Genomic DNA, 21,081 nt, shown 5'->3' on the forward strand with positions numbered 1-21,081 from the left:
TACGGAAATAGTTAATTCAAAGACTGAAGGAAACAACTGACCTAAGAGGGATCTATGGAAAATAGTGAGGTGCTGCACTCACAGGAAAGGTGTGGCCCAAGTCTACCTAAACAACCAAGCAAACAAACAAAACCAAACCCATTCATCATACTCACCAAGGCACAAGGACACTCTCAGCGAGACAGCTATGCGCACTGAATAGTAGTCTAATATTGTTTTCAGATACACAAAGAGACACCCACTATGGTATCAAATAAAAAAATGTTCTCATAAAATAATCCTGTTTCTCTCAATGGCTACATGTTTTTGCCCCTTTAAAATTGTGTCAAGTTAGAACTTCTCACTGTTAGATATGTTTTACACGTTCCTCCAATTTCTACAAAGCTCCTTTGAAACCAATGTTCTCTCAACTTAGCTCTCTAATTCATAAATAAAACTTTACTTTCTTTTTTTTTTCCTAACTAGGCTCTTTAAAAAGTGGTTAACTTTGAATTGTTTGGTGATCTCATTCTGAAGCAAGACATGGGCTTGTTCTGAAGCCATAGTGAAAATGTGTTACAGGATAATTATTCATCAAAGTTATATATGCAACTATTCAAGTCAATCACTGCTGCCACCACTGCAGGATTTTATTACTTCCAGAAATGTTTAACACCATGAATAAAAGAATTCGTCAACAACAAATTATAGTTAACCAGTTACCAGCTCTCTTTTTCTCACCATGGAGGAAGCTAGTGCCCACTCCACCAATAAGTGACTCAAGAAATCAAGTGTTTTGAAGGCCATTGATACTGAATGGTGGTATATGAAGACAACAGCTCACAATTAAACGATGAACAGGATGTTTTCATCTGGACATATTTTTTCTTTTTTAAAGATGAAAATCTAGCAGGAACTCTGGATGCCACTTTGACTTTTTGAGGCAAGTTGCTGTCATTCTTTAGACAAATTGTTTTCTGAAAGTTAAACATTATGGTAAGTTGAATGATTTTTCTTAGATACAAAGTACAAAAGATTCAGGATTGCAGCAATAACCATTACTGTGTTCCATGAAATTTTGCAACTGTTCCAGGCTTTGTAAATATAAGAAAGGTTATGTAAAAAATTATAATTTTAGTCACTCATGTGTATCTTTGCTTAAAGTTAAGAAAAATAGTGCCATGTACCTTGGACACAAGACCTAAAAGACTCTTGGTAGTTCTGACTTGAAAAGCTCGTTCTGTGAGGACCTGGTTTATATTATGGGATGTTGCTGCCTAAGATTCCAAAGAAGGGAAGTTCCCAAGAGGCCTTCCCACCAGTTACCCTTGTGAGCCAGTATTGGTGACCAATATGACACAATAACATTAAGGGCTCAATAGTGGCTCTTATATTTTGGAAATAATAGAAAGATCTCTAATTAAATTAAGACCCATTCAAAAGGTGGGAGAGACAGGGAGGTTATAGATCTCGGAGGAGAACTTGACGCCATCACTTTACTGAACCAGTATAATTCCTTTCTGCTTCTAAAGATTTACACTCAAAACCAAGTTGGTTTTATGCCAACTTGGCAGAAAAGTACTGTATTCAGAGAAGAGGGATCTTTTTTGGGTCTGGAATCATGCAAACAAAACTCCAATACACTGTGTAGTGGAGCAAAATGTTTATTTTTCAGGCAACAGTTACTGGCACCTGAGACACAGTTTCAAAATCAGGGTTGAAAACCACAATCATGAGCAAGGTTTTACAGTCTTTTTAAAGAAAAACAAAAAACAAACAAAAACCAACAAAGCAACAGCAAAACAAAACAAAACATAACAAAACAAAAACCCTAGAAGCAGAAAAGTTTGTACAGGAAGGAGGAGAGTAATTTTATCTGGACTGGTCAGTAACAGAAGGAATCATTATGTTTAACAAGGCAAAAGTTGGCAGGCTCTGATAGGAAGTCAGCAACAGATATCTATTTTGGGACTAGAAATATCTGCCTGTCCTTGGTTAATAGATGGTCTCTTTGTTTTCCCAGAACTTAAGGTCTGTGTGTATTAAGATGGGGAATAGGCCTAAGATGGCATTAGGGCTGTTAGTTTTTTCATCTTCAAGTGAGAAAATCCCTCTATATCATCAAACTATATGCAACATCTTAAATAGTCATTGATATAGGACATTTTCTTAATTAGTATTTGATTAGAATGCCCAGCTCAACCTCTAATTGGTTGTGGGTGTTAGTGCTGAGGTGATATTCATGGGTTCTATAAAAATGCAGACTGAGCAAATCATGTGCGGCCCACCAGCACACAGCAATCCTCCTTGGCCTCTGCATCAGCCTCTGTCTCCAAATTCCTGCACCATTTGAATTTCTGTCCTGCCTTACTTTTATGATTAACAGTAATGTGGAAATGTAAATCAAATAATCTCTTTCCTCCCATCTTTGGTCATGGTGTTTCATTACAGCCATTGTATTCCTAATTTAGACAGAAATTGGTACCAGGATTGTGGGCTATTGTGGTGACAGTGTTGACCGTGTTGTTTTGGGTGTGTGATGGAAGGACATCGGAGCATTGGGCTAGAAAAGCTATTGAGTGTTCGAAGACTGATAAGCTTTTCTGTCTGAGCTCAGAAGACAAGAATATTGTATGCAGTGCAGAAGGTAAAGGCCTAGTTTGTTAAGTCCTAGAGGGGTATTTGAGAGGCACTTAATGAATCTTTATGGAAGCCTTTGCATAGTTTGAGTTGAGAATATATGGTTCTTCTTAGCTGTGGCTGAAGAATCAGCTGTGATTACAACAGATAACAACCACTTTTTATAGAGTTTCTGACCCCTGGGAATAGATCATAAACCTAGTTCAATTATAATTAAAAGATTTATTGGTTAGTGCTCTAGAGATAATGAACTCTAAGCCAAGCTTGATATTGCTGTGTACAAGGAGTTGAGGGAAGGGTTTTTAAACGCAAAAGCCACAAGAAGACCTTCATTAGCTGCCGAAGGAAGCCAAGACTTCTCTGCCTTGCTAAGATTAGGTAGTCAAGGCACCCTCAAAATATTCCTTGAATGTCTGCATAAGTAGGTGAGTTATATTAACCAAAAAGTAGATAGCTATAACATAGCAAGTAGATGATCATGGCTGTATATTTTGGGGTTTTAGGAGGGGATTATTGAGTCAAAGTTACTGGAAACTTGTCTTCCAGGGACTGGAGTGAAAGGCAGATGGCTAGCATGTACCAAGACAGATAAATAGAGTAAAAGAGAGTTTCCTTTGTCATCAAACAGTTAAGTAAAACCGTTGCTTTACTGGGATGATTGATATTGGTTACCTGGAATCAAGACATCAGTGATGATTTAGAAGAGACTAGCATTATTGAGGTTGAATTTTCTGGAGAGTGTTTTCTCAGAGCTGGCATAGAGAAGCTATACTCCTGAGGTGGCTAAGGTTGTACTTTACTCTGGAATCTGTATTGTGTCAGAATCACCCAGAGAGTGCTGATTTTGAAGGCAAGAAGGAGTCGTGAAAAGCAGCTGAGGTTTGGCATTGTAAGAGACCATGATAAGGTCGTTAGAGAAGATGCAGCCTTGTAGTACTTGAAGCCCTAGCATTGTAGGAGTCATGGAGAGATGTACAGGCTTGGTACCACAGAGAGAGCCAAGAAGTTATTGGGGAAAGTGAAGCCCACGTAGATCAGAGAACCCAGTGTTTTCGAGATGCCAGTAGCATAGGATGTCCACCAAGAATAATAGTTTGATGACCCCTCCAAGAAAAACCAAGTTGCGTGTGCTGTAGAGGGTGGAGCCAGAGAAGTGACCTTAGCCCCTTAGATGAGCCCAGAAGATTAGGAGTGAATCTCAGATATTGGACCTTTAGCTACTTATACTTTGGAGCTTGTTTTTGCTTTGATTTGGTTGTGACTGTGCCCTGTTTCTTCCCTTTTGAAGTAAGAATGTGTTTAACTTAGTTGTGATTTCCCAGAAGCCCACAGTTGAGAGACTTTGAACTTAAAAAAATCTTTGGAATTTTAAAGACATTTTATATTTTAAGGAGACTGAACTTTTAATATGTTTGAATTTGTAATGACTGTGGGACTTGTTTTAAAATTTTATATTGTGATAGCAACATGCCAACATGGTATATACGAGAAAGGAAAAGTTTTAACTGTAAAGTGATGTGTTTATGTTTCAGGGTGACAAGAGGTCAGTGTACTGGCTAGCTTTATTTAAATGGGTCAAGATAGAGTCACCAGAGGGAAGGGAGCAGTAAGTGAGAAAATGCCTCCATAAGTTTGGCCTGTGGGCAATAATTTAACTTCTGAATGATGCGAGGAATTTTCTAATTAGTTACTAATGAGGGAGGACCCAGCCCATTGTGGATGGTGCCACATCTTGACAGACAGTCTTGGGTTTTATTAGAACACAGGGTAAATAGTCAGAGACCATTACAGAAGACCATAACAGTCAGACACCATTACAGAAGGCCATAACAGTGGCTCCAAAATGTAAGGGAAGCTTCATTTATGATATCTCAAAACATGGTTGCCTAAACAATATCAGAAGAAGTATAACTCTAATATTTATGCTAACATACAAAGAGGAAGTCTCTTGAGGCCCAACACCTGGAAAAACTACAGGTGACTAAGGAGTGCTGAGAGTAGGAGAAATAATAGAGATGTTATCCCTGTTTTAGGGTTTCTATTTTTGTGATGACACACCATATGGAAAGCAATTTGGGGAGGAAATATTTATTTGGTTTACATTTCTACAGCACTGTTTATCACTGAAGGAAGTCAAGACAGGAACTCATACAGGACAGGAACCTGGAGAAAGGAGCTGATGCAGAGGCCACGTAGGGGTGCTGTGTACTGGATTGCTCACCATGGCTTTTTCAGCCTACTTTCTTATAGAACCCTGCAGGAATCACAAAAATCCCTGTCCCTTTGTTGGCAGTCAGTAACAGCATGTTTGCATGGAAGAATCTTACTCTCCTCAAGAGTTTCATAGTTTTGTCTTTTTCTCTTTTTCAAATCTTGAAAGACAGGGTTTTTCTTTATGATGCTTCTCTACCAATTTCAGCACAATCCTGTCAAACAGGGTGTTGCCATGAATAAACCATCTATTCTTTATGAGTAGATTTAAGTCTGAGGTTAACTTGGGTTTGAAAATAATTAACTTTTGAATTATCCTTAAGTTCTATGACTTTTTTCATGATAATTATCACTGCATTTAATTTATTTTTAATAGAAATGGGAATCTATAGTAGATATAAACATCTTTTTGTTTTGATCTCAAGTGTGAGATGTTAAATAGATGTGTAACAGAACACACAGTGTTTGTCTACTAGAAGTGGAACAGCTTCTTGATCTTTCCCCACTGATAAATATCCTAGTATGGACTCTGAGAGAATATGTATATGTATCTATCTATATCTACCTCTATATCTACCTCTCTCTCTATCTATCTATCTATCTATCTGTCTGTCTGTCTGTCTGTCTGTCTATCTATCTATCTATCTATCTATCTGTCTGTCTGTCTGTCTGTCTGTCTATCTATCTGTCTGTCTATCTATCTATCTATCTATCTATCTATCTATCTATCTGCCCAAAACAAGAGACTTTACTTTTTTGTTTTGGCATCATTTCCCATCACTCCCTTTGAGATGCTCCTAGAAAGAAGCAATCCAGAGAAAGCTTCGAGGTTCTGGGTTTAAGCTGTTGTGCTTGCAGTTACCTTTGCTGAATTGCTGGTTTGCTGTTTAAGGGGACTGCTGGAATCCTGACATTGAAGAGTGGAATAGATTAAAAAAAAAAAAACTGAGTCTGACCATGTCTACTTCTCCTGTTCATGTTAGCCTCTGTTCCTTCATGTTTAGGGTTGGAAGGGAGGTTTATTCCTCCAACTAAGGAACCCCAAATAAAGCAGGTTTGAAAACGTTCAAAGCCCACAAGAAAGCCCGCAAGCTATGAAGGCACGAAGCTCAGGACAAGTACAAAGTCTCACATCATGTTACTCCATGTGTGGCTTCAATACCAATGCTGACGTATTTCTCTGAAAAACTGAACACTAAGGAAAATAATGAGGAGGCTGCAGAATATGCTAAACTTTAGGCCAAACAAATGAAAAAATGCAAAAGAGAAACTCCAGAAATATATTGCCAAGAGATCTAATCTGTCCTCACTGGGATCTTCCACTTTTACATCAAAGTCCAGACAAAGAATAAGTTTTTAAGAGGAACAACTAATCAGACCTTGTATATCAAAAAAATTAAAATAATGGACAATAAAATTGACAGATTAAATTTGATAATTTGATATAAATTCACTGTGTGTGATTACAAAATCAGTATTGTTAAATTTTAAATTTACTAAATGACAATTCTATTGATGTTTAATAATAATAATTATTATTATTTATGAAGTACATTGTGAAATTCAATGGGTGTTAAACTCATAGAAAGTAATAAAGGATGAAATTTAAAGTTGAGAGTTTTTATCTAGCCCCAGCTATCCCCAAATAATTGACATAGAGACTTTAGTTTTGTTAAAAATTTGTACACATAAAATAACTGATCAACATTAGTCTAAATTTATTCTCTAAGATAATCTAGCTGCCTCCTAGAGTAAATTCTGTGTTTCTTGCATTTCAAGGCTTTCTCTGTTTCAGGTGTCTCCTCACCCTGTCTTCTGGACCTTTCCTCATGCCTGAATCCTCCTAATTCTTCTCCCTGTTGAACACAGAGCACAGCCCTGTCTCTCCACTGCTCAGTTACTGGCTGATGAGTTTTATTGACAAACCAGACCTCAAATGAGGAGCAATGTTTATACAAATTTGAGACAGGAGATTCTTAGAATGAGTATCAAAATGCTATGTCTAGATTAAAACAAGATATGAGGGCAGAGAAATCAGCATTCTAATAATACAAGAATAATTTTTACATAGTGCACAATAATATTATGCCAACAATTTAACATTTTTATATACTTTAATTCTGTGTTTAGAACCTTTGAGTTCCTTTCCTCTTGATAGTCACAAAAATTAGTGAAGCTCAGAGGGCACTTTCTGTCACACAATTTTAGTGAAGCTCAGAGGGCACTTTCTGTCACACAATTTTGGGATGTGGCAGACAGATATTTGTGTAGTAAATGATTACATGAAATGTACTAATTCAAAAATTATATTGTTTTATATTTTAAGAATTTTTATAGTACTTTTCCTCTAAGACATAAAAATTTCATCTATATTTCAGGTGGAGAAACATTAAATAACAATTGCAAATAACAAGTGATCTTATCAAAAAATGGAGAATGTCGATTAAGATGAACATGAAGCAAGTAATACATAAATCCACTTAAAAGAAAGATGGCCTGGTAGGTAATCTCTATTGTGGGAGTCTTAAACATTGGCAGAATAAGTATAAACAAATTAGACGATAAAGTCCCAAGTAGGAATGGCAACCACACCTACAAGTAAAAAGAAAATTAACATAAGTGATGAATTTATTTTCAAACAAAAATTTTTTATGGTTGACTAAGGACTATAAGAAGACTAAAAACATGTCCTAAAATATATTTAGTGGCTCAGGCTCAGCTTTCCAGACTAAGAAGAAGATTACTCGAAGGCACAACACTGTAATCAGAAATGACTCCATTTACCCTACATATTTTAGGAAATTCTCTCATTGCATAAAACTGTGACATTCGTCCACTAAAATAAGTGCTCTTCGCAGGCATAGTTGGATGGGAGTCTTTAGAAAATATAATCCTCAGAAACAGAATTTATCCTGGCTATTTTTGTATTAGTTATTGCAACATCTGATTTGGGTAAATAGGTATTAACTGTTATAACTGAGTATTTACTCATAATACATATTTAAAGCAGTGTGGACTAACTTATTCTGAAGCATCATCATTAAATAATAAAAATAGAAGAAGTACAGGACTCACAGATACTGTGCTTGAAATACAGTAGTCACTCTCTTGGTCATATATGTCTCCCAGAGTTAGCCACAGAACAGCACCCGCATGAAATGTACGCACTTGGCTACATGCTTAGGACAGATAAAGCAGAGTCCTGTCAAGGAAGTTAGCTCTCACTCTCCAGCCTTGTATTCTGGGTCACTTAGTGAATCAGTCACTCATAATGTTGATCTCTAAAGTTCATTATGAGAATCATATTAATATACTTCAGGATAGTGTGCTCCACAGTATTTTTATAATTCTATTCTCAATCTTCCGTGTAACTATTATGATGATTGTGATGTAATATTGGTCCCCATTTTTTTCTGAACCACTGATAAGAATGCCTCAAACAATTGAGGCACTCAGATTGTATTTTTAAAATCAATGCATGAATAAAATAAAAAAAATATATATATCACCACTCAACATGGAGAGTCCTTAAAGAAGGTATCTTAGAAAGAAAAGAATGTGAAAGATTGAATAGGTTAGTATTTCTTAAAGCATTTCTAGTGTACCAATCTATACAAGAATCCCATAATGAATAATATTTACACAGTCTAATGGAAAAGAAATAAACCTGTATTTCCAGGGGTCAGTCTGCAAATTTAAATTTTAATAAGAAAACACAAATATATATTATAGTGACTGACAGGAAGCATAGAACTATCAGTTTATTTCAACTTCAAATAAGAAAGTATCTGAAATTTCCTATGATTATAATATGATTAAGTCATAATGTCTATGACATCTCATATGATTCATATTGTAGCAAGGTATAGCTTGTATTTGGATAAGATTGATTAAATAAGAAATTAAGGGCTGGAGAGATGGCACAGAGGTTAAGAGCACCGCTTGCTCTTCCAGAGGTATTGAGTTTAATTCCCAGCAACCACATGGTGGCTCATAACCACCTGTAATGTTATCTGATACCCTCTGCTGCAGATAAAGCACTCATACACAATAAATACAATAAATAAATCTTTTTTAAAAAGAAAATAAAATGAAAGAAATAAAGATACAAAAAGGAATATAACTGGTTAAAAATAAGGCATGCCACCAAGCTCCAAGCTCTCTATGCATTCTGAAAGCAGACACCAAAAGTACTGTAAAGGCTCACATGCTTCTGTGCCAAAATTAGAGTAAATTTCCACAATATGTTCCTTACAAAATAACATATTCATCATGTTAGGAAATGAATATGTGGCTCTTGTTCCCTTTTGTTAGTGTGCTTAACATGAGACCTATACTTATCTTGTGTGTGTATGGGGGGAGGGCATATGGAACAAAACATACCAGCTCTCTGGTGTGTGTATGGGGGGGGCATATGGAACAAAAAACACAAGCTCTCTGGTGTGTGTATGGGGGGACATATGGAACAAAACACACAAGCTCTCTGGTGTGTGTATGGGGGCGGCATATGGAACAAAACACACCAGCTCTCTGGTGTGTGTATGGGGGGGCATATGGAACAAAACACACCAGCTCTCTGGGTGTAGTATGGGGGGGGCAGGCATATGGAACAAAAACACACCAGCTCTCTGGTGTGTGTATGGGGGGGCATATGGAACAAAACACACCAGCTCTCTGGTGTGTGTATGGGGGGGCATATGCGACAAAACACACCAGCTCTCTGGTGTGTGTATGGGGGAGCATATGGAACAAAACACACCAGCTCTCTGGTGTGTTTATGGGGGGGCATATGGAACAAAACACACCAGCTCTCTGGTGTGTGTATGGGGGGCATATGGAACAAAACACACCAGCTCTCTGGTATGTGTATGGGGGGGCATATAGAACAAACACACCAGCTCTCTGGTGTGTGTATGGGGGGGCATATGGAACAAACATACCAGCTCTCTGGTGTGTGTATGGGGGGGCATATGGAACAAACACACCAGCTCTCTGGTGTGTGTGTGGGGACATATGGAAGAAACATACCAGCTCTCTGGTGTGTGTATGGGGGGGCATATGGAACAAACACACCAGCTCTCTGGTGTGTGTATGGGGGGCATATAGAACAAACACACCAGCTCTCTGGTGTGTGTATGGGGGGGCATATGGAACAAACACACCAGCTCTCTGGTGTGTGTATGGGGGGGCATAGGGAACAAACACACCAGCTCTCTGGTGTGTGTATGGGGGGCATATGGAACAAACACACCAGCTCTCTGGTGTGTGTATGGGGGGGCATATGGAACAAACACACCAGCTCTCTGGCTGCGTCAGCGCACAGCTGCTTCTTGTTTACTGGATCTTCTGTTGTTAGCAAGGTCTTTTCAAGAAAAAGCTTACATTAAACATGGCTGGCTGCACATATCATAATGGCAAATATATGTTGACATCTATCTTTGTTTAGCACACTAGGCTTTGCCTCACCTTGGGACTGCAGCTCACTAGTGGACAGTTTATTTCAGGGAACATATGCTGGGCTCTGTGTATACAGGTCAGTTGTAAAGCACATCTGATTGATGTGTTTAGTTCCAATCATAAAATTTAAACCTGTGAACAAAAAATGTTCTAAGAGTTTATAGTAGTGATTCTATCTTGTTAATAAAATGAAAAAAAGTTTAAAATCACCTAATTGATGATTTCATTATCATCTTACAGAAATTAGGTACATATAGAAAGAAGATAAGGGTAAATAATTTATATTGGGCAGTTAACTAAGGAGATACTTCTGAGCATGTACAAAATTTTACCATCCTCTCATTATTGCATAGTCTAGGAAAGTTGAAGAAAATGACATTTATTTTTCTCTGAAGAATTAGTCCTAAGCTTTTACATAATAAAAAACAAGCAGAATGATCCATATCCATAAGCTGTAGACCTATATTAAATGTTTTGAAGATTGGTATCACAATTGGTGAGAGGCACATACACAGCTGAAACGATATTATTCATGTAAAGCAAGGAGAAATGTAAAGCCGTTGTTTTGATTTACCTTGTAAGGCCTATGTAGATGGGGCTCCCGGTACCTCAGTTTAAGTAAAGCTATCGTGTATAGTACTTCGACAAGTGAGCTTGCCAACATCAAGTATTTGATTAACTTGATTAAGTTTGAAGGAATTATTACCACAGAAGATAGGATGATGATCTTAGTGACAGCTACAACTGGGCAGCTGTGGTTGTTAAGCATGGAGAAGAGGAAAGGCAGCTGTCCTTCTCGGCTCGCAGAGTAGATGACCCGTGATGCTGAAAGTATTTCACAGACAGTAGAGTTCAATATTGAGAGGGAAATCACCAAAGAAATGACCCACTGCATGAAAGGGCACACTCTGTCTATCCATATGCCAGCAATAAAATCTATGAAAATTAAAAAGAAAGTGAAAACGCCAAATTCAATGTCACAACAATAATAACAATTGTCTATTTCTTCCCCTATAAAAATAAAAATATGACTTAGAGGCTACATCCTTGAGCCAGAGTCTCTTTCCTCACTTAGTGACGCTCCTCTGTCCTTGTGTGTTTTGACCCAACAAATGAGTCCAAAGTGGCTGCTTGCCAGCTGTGAGCCTATGCCTTGTGAGGTGTATCACGGTTCTTGTCCTTCTTGTGTGCCACACTGCATACGTTTGTGTACAAACAATAGGCATTTCCAGCTAGGTTATCAGGGAATGGGGCCATACTAATTCCAGAGCAGTGACAACGCATGAAATTGTCTTGGAATCACAATTGTCCTAGGGCTCTGACATGTCACAATGGAATATGTTATGGTATTTGTATCAAAATCATGCTCCATTATCCAATGACCTTGTGTGGCAGGCACTTCAGCTCTCATTTATCCCACATGTTTTTGTTTGTGCTAAAAGTATCCCTGAATATCTTCCATTCAATCCTCACTCTTCATGGGTTTCTTGTCCTCCTTCTGCTCCTCTTCACTGCGGCTCTGTCACATTGCCCATCTAGGTTTCTTCCTCTTTTCTTTGGCACAAACATTTGCCCAAATGCAGTAATCACACATATAATACTAGTTTAGAATTTGCTTCTGCAAATGACAGGAACTAACCTCTTGGGGAGACTTCAGGGTCCATGGGCAGCCTGATCATGGTAGTCTTCTAAACTGCAGCAGTCTACAGACATGAAAGGTCCTACAGAGAACACATGTGCTCGGCTGAACATCTCCTAAGCAGCTAAGCTGAAGCATGTGAGCGGAACGCATGATTTTCATATGCCAGAAAAATGCCTAAAGATCTGTCAAGAACCAATAGGCAAGTGAAATCGTTAAAATGCTTGTGATGTAAACTAAAGAACTAGATATTTTCTGTAGAAAAAAATATATTCTTAAGTAGTAAGCATAGCATAAGGAACATAAGAAATTTCCAATATGCTATAAATTTGATTTAAAAAAAAAAACATGTGCCTATAAGATTCTTTATAAACTGAAGTCAAAACAGAGTGAAAAGTTTAATTTATGAAAGGCTAATATTTTTCATGACAATTTGATGAACTAATAGCTTCAGAACTTTCCCCTATTTCCAATAAAAATAGCTAAATACCTAGCATTTTCTCCTGTTTACTGCAAATCTCGTGTTAAGCTTTTTTTCTCTTTGATATGTCTGGTCCAACACGCAAAAGGACTGTTACTCAGACGCATCATTACTATCAATATTTGAATACAATCACTTTAGTCCATTTCAAATTTAGAAACTACCTGCAAAGCTCCCCAGCACAAGATACACTTGTAATTCACAAACAAAGCATTTGTGCTCAGTGAACATGGCATTAGAATCAGTCCTAAAACAGGCAGCCAGCAGGCTTGTAGTTGAGGCTGCCCATCCAGGGGGGCATGACTGGGCAGGTAAAGGGGAATGAATTTGTTCTGGAAATAGCAAATTCTTTAGAGTCTTATGTGCCACTGTGCAGAAGAATCCCAAGGTTTTTCTGAGTAAGAAGATCAAATTGTTTCCTGTGTGTGTGTATACGTGTAACACATATGTATGAATGTGTCTGTAGTGTTTATGTGCTCACTTATGAGTGTACATGCCCATGCAGAATTGTGTGTGTGTGTGTGTACATATGCATGCAGGAGTATGTGTGTGTGTGTATATACAGACACAGTTTTGTTTGTATACAAGCATATACAACTGTGTATGTACACACACATTCAGGAGTATTGCGGGCATGCATTTGTATGTATCTATGTATGTTTGTATTTGTATGTACAAATGCAGTTGTATGTTTGTATGCATGTGGGGCATATGTGTATATGGCACGTGTGTGTGTGTGTGTGTGTGTGTGTGTGTGTGTGTGATTATACTTACACATACCTGAGGAGATGATTTCCTGAGGAGACAAAACTGCCAAGTAGGACACATTAGTCAGTATGTATAAGACAGCCACAGTAGACGTACCAGAAATCAAAGTTTTGGGAATTGTTTTACCAGGATTTTTTACTTCTCCTACAAAACAAACATTAGCAAAAGGATGTATCATTGTAAAACTTGAACGTTTCTTTGTAAAAAGTAGTTTAATATTGTTTTTTCATTTGCTTGATTTGATTCTGCTTTTTTCTTATCCGTCGTCCCTAGAAAAAAATGGCATTTTCTATAATCTTACACTAAAAATGAAAGGATGTAAGTCTTTCCTGTAAGAGAAACAGAAACATTTCAACCTGCTATTGAAGAGAGGATAAAACTGTGGTTAGGATAGTTCTATCACAAGAGCCTGCTGTCACCAAAATGGATATGGTGATGTCTCAGAGTCCAACACACGGCCTGTCTAAAGTCAGGCACAAGTCTCAACAAAGTAGCCCGGTCCTTGGATGTGTATGCCCCCTCCAACTTAAGGATCAGAAAATGTGGCATTACTTTTATTGGTGCTAATCAAAAATTGTCAAAGGGCAAATGCATAATCCATAAAATTCTGAATCCATGAAGATCCGTGAATTATGTTATAAGCAATATTGGTGCACAGCTAATGTGGCAGCTAGCTCCATCCAGTGAGGCTTTGTGATTCAGGCCTGTTTGTATGCTCTTTGAACACATGTGCCATCAAATGAAGCAACCCTTAGTTTAAAACAATAGATTTATAACCAGCAGTGACCTCAAAATGTGAAAGTGTCCTGGTGCAATGTGATGAAGTTGGTTAGTTTAGAAAGTTATAATAAAAATTTTCTGTATTGGCAGAATCCAAAGTCTTGAGTAGATCTGGGTCAGCTTCCAAGCAGTTGTTGATTTTATTAGTTAGGTTTTGTTACTATGGTAAATACAGGACGAAACAGGTGGATTTTGGTTCACGATTGGAAGACACAGTTAGTTCACCGTGGAGGCAGGAGACAGCTTACCACACAGTCAGGAAGCAGAAAGTGATTTTGCGAAAAATGAAGAGTCAAGCAACACGCAGTCTGGGGAGGCTCTGCTTTATTAAGCCTTCAGGCTCCACTGGAAGACTCGGGAACACGCAGTCTGGGGAGGCTCTGCTTTATTAAGCCTTCAGGCTCCGCTGGAAGACTCGGGAACACGCAGTCTGGGGAGGCTCTGCTTTATTAAGCCTTCAGGCTCCGCTGGAAGACTCGGGAACACGCAGTCTGGGGAGGCTCTGCTTTATTAAGCCTTCAGGCTCCGCTCGGGAAGCCAAAGGTCTGAGATTGTCTTTAATCCCGTTTCTTACGTGTAGTGACTGTACATCATTTTTCACCTTTTCTGTTATTGGCGGGTTATAGGTTTGGATATTAGATGACAGCACTAAGGACCACTAAGAAGCAAAGTCACAGAGCTGGAATAGGTAAGGCGAGAACAGCTATTTTGTGCCTATCTATTTCTCAAAAAGTAGAGTTTCATCTGAGGTGGGAGGTAAGATTTCAGAGGAAGAATACAGAATATACTATTATTAGTCAAAGGTATAGTTTATGGTCTTTCCAATTTTTCTTATCAGAACAAATGTCAGAGCTGATCTTTCTTTCTCCTTTTTATTTATTCTTTAACTCACTCCTATTGGATACTGTCCACAGTTAAAGGAATCTTTCCATTTGATTAACCTAATCGACACAATTCTTCACAGATATGTTCAGATGATTCTAGATTCTATCAGTTGACAATATTAACTACCATATTAATTACCAACTTCTTATTTTCTATTTTTGATAGAAGAACAATAGCCTCTAACTTTTAAAAATGATATCTGCTTTCTATTGAACCTTTGCTAACTAAACATCTCTTTTCTCAGACTATAACAGACTCTTCTAGAGAAAGTCTTAAGTTCCAAACAGAGGAGGGTTACATCTAGGAAAACCACAAGGGAAGCATCGTCAGGAAAAAAATCAGAGAAAGGATAGCTAGTATAATGAAAGTATAAAATTGCTATAAGAAAAAATATATATAATTGTTATTTTATTGGATTAAAGATGTATTTCCTAGGTTTAAGAGAAAAATAGAACTGACAAATTTAATATATATTGTTTACATTGTCTGAAGTTTATTTCTATTTTATGTGTATGTGTGTATATTTGTGCACCATGTGCATACAGTGCTTGTGGAGGTCATAAGAAAGTTTCAGATCTGGAGCTGGAGTTACAGTCAACCATCTGACATTTTGGAACTTGATATTGAGCTTGGATCCTCTGGAAGAACAGCCAGTGCTATCAATGACTGAGCCATCTCCAGCTCCAAATCCTAATAGGTTCTGATAAGTATATGCAACTTGTAATCATTAACAGGTTATATAACTTTATAAGGCATGTGATGAATATAAAACGTGTTTTTAATATATAACAACAAAGGGCCATTTTATAAGAAGAACTATGCATTTATAGGAAAAATACAGAGATAATTTAAAAGGCAGTTCCCTTAACAGTCAGCATGTGGCAACAAGTCAAAAGTTTCTTTATAGTCTCCCTGTGACCCCCTGTGTGTGTGTGTGTGTGTGTGTGTGTGTGTGTGTACAGTTTACTGTGTGATACTACCTAAATGTATATTGCTATTTGGGATATCATTTTCTAAATGCAGAATGCTAAAGATCAGGAGAAACATGAATTTTCAAGTGAGGGTCATGTCAAATACTAGTTTATTTTTGTCACAAGAATACACATCCTAGGTTTAACAGATAGATATGATCCTATAGATAGATAAGGTAAAAAAGTTAGATACGGTCTTCAAAAGTGTGAGAGACCTACAGAATATGGCATTTAAAGATGCTTTTAATAGCTTAATGATTCTTTGACAACAAGACAGGTTAACTCCTGGCAACACCCAGCCTACCTCAAGAAGATGATGAGCATCAAAGAACCTCCTTATGGAGATGACTTCAAATTCAGCAAACCAGCCACTGGGCAAAATGTCCTTGTTTCTGCCACAGACATAAGTCTGTCTAAAAATGGGCAAGCTTGATGTAGGCAGAGTCGATGGCCAAACTCTGCCAAGACAGGGTAAGCAAGTCCTCAATAGTTCCTGCCTCACAAATATGTCTGTCAGATATACTGGGGCAGAAGGCTGCAGATGATGCTTCAGTGTTAGACAGAGTTTTGGGTGACTGTCAGGCAGTAAACTGTCTCTGTCATTTTTTTCCCTTTTGGAAGCTGCTAACCTGCACTTCTGGTTCACTTACATAATTAAGTGTTATTCCTCCTCAAGTCTCTGATGGTGTCGAAGACCAGATAGTTTAGTCTTACAATTAAGCTTAGTTTTTTAGGGGTTAAGAGGTTTTTAGGTCTAGATAGATGTTTTAAGTTAACAGAAATGAGATATGATATATATTGAATTTTATTCATTATTTTAGACTCACCAAGAGAGGAATTATGTTTTCTACAAGGTTTCCAAATACAATTAGTCAAAACAACATGAATGTAATATTTTTTAAAAAATGGTATCTATCACTTATCAGTTGCTTCATGATAGTTTTATAAAAATTTTAAGTATTTAATAATATTTTGTTATATTAAAGACAATTATGTTTTCAGACTTTTAAAGTAAAATATATGCATTAATTTAAAAAAGAAATGTTAGAGGATAGTAGAGAAAGTAGATACATATTTAACCCATTTCATGTATCTTAAAGTCATATATTAAATATATGCAAATCTACTCTTAAAGTAAAAAAAGAATCCTTATTGAAATATCCAAATATTGACAAATATAAATTTGAATCAAGGGATCTTGATGGTCACTATTCCTGAACAGGATACAAAAGCCACAGTAAACATGCTGAGTAGAAGAACAGATGCGTAAACTCAATACTCAAGCATGAAATGTTTCAAGAAATTTTGATCTCAGTAATGAAGAGAGAAATAAGCAATTCACAGACACCCATTGTATTCTAAAGGCAATGAGGATGGGAACGTGTGCACTGCTGGAGCTCTACTCTCTAGATTAACAAAATTAATCTCAGTGTATGTGCTTAATTAATTACCATTAATTAATTGAATTCCAGAAACCTACTATGGACTTTACAACAAGTCAAAAGAACCAGATAAATACACAAGAAAAGGTGGAGTCTGGGAGTCTGGGAAGTTAGTAAGCCCATAGTTTCACATAATAAGATATACTTCAACAAAAAATTACTATATTATAAAACATGGAAACCCACCAGTTTTAAATACTTCAAAATTTATACTTAAATGGCTAGCAGAAATCATTTAACTTAGAAAAAGGTAATTAAATGTTCAATATTCTTATACTGCAGTGTTTTGTTGTGTAGCACAGTGGTCTAGCCGAGACAAGCAGCTGAGGAAAAGCCCTATGTGTTCTGAAGAGCACAAGACAGGTCCAGATCAACAGCTCTAAGAGCATAATATAGAATTATAAAATACATTTTAAAAGTAGCAGGAAAAAGGGGTGTATTTATGTTGCTATATGGAACTGTGCAGCTATTAAGATCCAAAACTTTAGCAAAATATTAAAAGGCTCAATAGTCAAGGACATCCTTGAAATGGGTCACACACACACACACACACACACACACACACACACAAACCAAACCAAAAACCAATTTTCTGTGCCATTTTCACGTTTCAATATGAAAATTAGGGTCTTGTGAGCAATGAAAAGATAAAGAAAAACTTCTCAATCAAAGATGTCTCAATTTTTCCTTTTCAAAACAAGTATATTTGTTTGGCTCTTTTGAGATAGAGTTTCCCTGTGTGGCCTTGGTTATCCTGGCTTTGCTTTGTAGAACAAGCACTGGCCTCAGACCCAGATATCTACCTGCCTCTTTCTCCCACATGCTGGGATTATAGACGTGCCCAACCACGCCTGGCTACTTCTGTATTTCTGATGTAATTAATTTCTTTAAAAATATCTCAAAATGATCAATGTCCTCACCTATCCTAAGCAAACATTTTATCACTGAGCTGCATCTTCAGCCCTGTTAATAGTTTTTGAAGACACACATGCCATTGGTTAAATAAGTAACTCCTAATATTGAAGCTAAGGTTTTAGCAGTCAGTCAATGAGAAGATTATCAGAATTTTTCAAGGACCAACACTCCAAATGCTGGGAAAACTTTTATTTCATTAAAAAGTATACCTTGGGAAATTAGTGACTTGAGTGACTTTTATAGAGCATAAAAGAAAGTGCAGAGGCCACAGTTGGTCCCCCTATTTTATTTCTATATCCTTGGGATTCATCCAGCACTCCTGATGCAAACTCGTGAGTCCTCTAACTCTTTCTCCTTTGGCATCCTCATTCATTTGTTCAACTCATCCTTATTTCTTTGTCACTCACTGCTGACTACAAACCTGTAGTTTTCCAGGAAATTTACAGTGACTACACTTGGTGGGGACTTAGGCAAGTAATGCCCCTTTCTCTCCTCCATCTGGTATGTGTAGTTGGGAGGGTTTTGTGAACCCACCAATGGTAAAAATAATGACACAGAGACTTTAATATAGTTTAAAGCTTAGGCCTTTACCTGGTACAGATTCTCAGCCACCATCTAGACTTAACCTGACAATTCTCACCTGTGGCCCCGCCACACGCCTACCTCTCTGGTCCTGTTCACACTCACCTGCTCTCTCCCTTGTCTGCTTCTGAATCTCCCGTGTCTGGTTTCTTCTTCCACTGTCCCTCTCTTTCCCTCCACTTTCTGCTCAAGCCACTAACCATCAGATTTTTATTACAATCAGTCCGTGAGCAGTTGCTTGACATTCAAGTACCTGAGCAGATGTAGAAGGACAAATACTTACAAGTATAAAACCAGTGATCAGCCATAGAACTGATCACTCTGCCAATACAGAATTTACAACTGAAAATACAGAGACCTTTCATCACACAAGGTGAAGAAAAAGTACCCCAAGATCTCCCTCTTTTAATCCAAGAATAACTTTATCTTTAACCTGAAGACTTTATACACAATAAGAACAATTATGAGAACTATCAAGTAAGATTTGCACTCATGTTTTACCATGGAGAATGCTCCACTATCTACACTCTTTTGGTGAGTTCAAAATTCTGTACCTAAATATTTTCTAACATTGTTCAAGCTTTTATATTCCAACCTCAAAACATATTCTTAGACCCTAAATCATTTTCGTAGATCCTAAATAACTTAAGCTTTTATGCCTTTAATCTTTACAAACTTTATATCTTTTTATGAGTATTTCGCTTCTGAATTCAATAACAAGAAAAACTGTAAGACTATAATTATCTAGTCTTTAACTCCAGCAGAGACCCAAGAAGGAGAAGGATAAATTCTACCAGAGAAAACCAGAAGTACAGAGCAAGCATCTTTCAAGTCTGTAAAAATTACAGGGACTAATGGTTATCTGGTCAATCACCCAAAGTTCCTTTTTATCAGTGAGGGATCCATCTTTGGCTGTCAGGCCCAGAGGATCTGTCAGACATTTCTGTGAAGCAGTAATTTAGAGAGACTGTCTTACTTGACCTCAACAAAGTTAAGCAATTGCCTTTCAGGTTTCATGCCTGCCCACAGTTTGTACACCATGTGTCAGTGCTTGAGGTAAGGGGCACATTTTTTTGCCCAATGTCCAGCTTTTCCATATTTGAAGCAATCTCCAGGTAGAGGTACTTTGATGCCCATCATCTTCCTCAGAGTAGAATGACAGTGCTGCCAGAGGCTGATGTGTCTCTCTGTCAGAAAATCCTTTTATCATTACAACATATTAAATTCCATATTCTCCAGATATCTTAAGTGCTTGAGGACCATCTGTTCACCTAAAGTATATCTAAATAGAGAAATGCTACTTTGTTTCTTTGCTATTTACTTTCTTCTTAATCTTGAAAAGTCCTGTAGACCAGCTTTAGGAAGAGAGAGAGAGAGAGAGAGAGAGAGAGAGAGAGAGAGAGAGAGAGAGAGGGGAGAGGAGAGGAGAGAGGAGAGAGAGAAGAAGAAGAGAAGAGAAGAAGAAGAGAAAAGAAGAAGAAGAAGAAGCAAAGAGAAGAAGAGAGAGAAGAAGAAGAAGAAGAAGAAGAAGAAGAAGAAGAAGAAGAAGAAGAAGAAGAAGAAGAAGAAGTCCTGGTGGTTTCATGGTAGGAAGAACTGAGGAGGCGGGGAACAGAGGGAAACAAACTATTGGTGAACAACTAGCTATGGGAGCTAGTCCTTGAGTAGAGACTGAAGAAAGGAGAAGAAAAGAAATACTGAGACCAGGCATAAAATTGTGGTACAAATTGAAAGATCTTCTAGCCCAGGAGAACTTTATTTTCCTTCTGCTGCTTTCTTTCTTGGGCTAACCCTTGCACTTAATTTAAAGTGAATTTTTTCATTACAGATGATTTATCTTCTTTTACAATCAATGAAGTACTTTAAAACCAACAGAGAAAGAAAACAATCTAACAAAGAAATGTAACAGTTCTGTATTATCTACAAGAAAGCATATACCCAAATTTAATCAATATCAAATCAATGGTCAGCATGACCTGATTATTATTTCATAAAGAATACTTGGGAAAGTTTACTCATAAATTTCCCTGAGCTAAAGACATTGTGTTTACATGATTGTCATAGTAACTTAGCTTGAAATTAAATGTCCTTAACACAGAAAAAAATTAACTTTCTTTCAGTCCCAAACCATCAGGTGTGCTATCCAAACCTAGGTTAACTTCCAAGGGTTCCTCTGTTGTAAAATATCTATAAAGCATGATGTTCCAAGCTCATATTCTGTTACTTTCAAAGCAAGTTCTAAATAAACAAGTTTTACTTTTCTACATCTAACAATATTTAACCAAATACTGTTATATCAAAGTCCTAACTTTCTTTTCAAGCAGTTTCTAC

General features: G+C 37.3%; 1 protein-coding gene and 1 long non-coding RNA gene across 3 annotated transcripts; one reads left to right on the forward strand and one right to left on the reverse strand.

Annotated features, from left to right (window-relative positions):
- Positions 1-533: 533 nt before the first annotated feature.
- Positions 534-16,213, forward strand: LOC127183748 (uncharacterized). Its single transcript, XR_007830054.1, has 3 exons — positions 534-975; positions 7,209-7,329; positions 16,085-16,213. It is a non-coding gene; the product is annotated as an uncharacterized LOC127183748 (long non-coding RNA).
- On the reverse strand, positions 10,175-13,390 carry LOC127183747 (solute carrier family 7 member 13-like). Of its 2 annotated transcripts, none has more exons than XM_051139872.1 (2): positions 13,188-13,390; positions 10,175-11,112 (listed from the first exon to the last, which is right to left on the reverse strand). In XM_051139872.1, the coding sequence occupies exons 1-2, from the start codon at positions 13,351-13,353 to the stop codon at positions 10,814-10,816; spliced, it is 465 nt and encodes a 154-aa protein (XP_050995829.1). In that variant the 5' UTR covers positions 13,354-13,390; the 3' UTR covers positions 10,175-10,813. The 2 variants fall into 2 exon arrangements, with proteins under 2 accessions (XP_050995829.1, XP_050995828.1); XM_051139871.1 differs by having other exon boundaries at positions 10,199-11,223.
- Positions 16,214-21,081: the final 4,868 nt, after the last annotated feature.

Source organism: Acomys russatus, chromosome 31 (assembly GCF_903995435.1).
Source record: "Acomys russatus chromosome 31, mAcoRus1.1, whole genome shotgun sequence".
Classification (NCBI taxonomy): domain Eukaryota; kingdom Metazoa; phylum Chordata; class Mammalia; order Rodentia; family Muridae; genus Acomys; species Acomys russatus.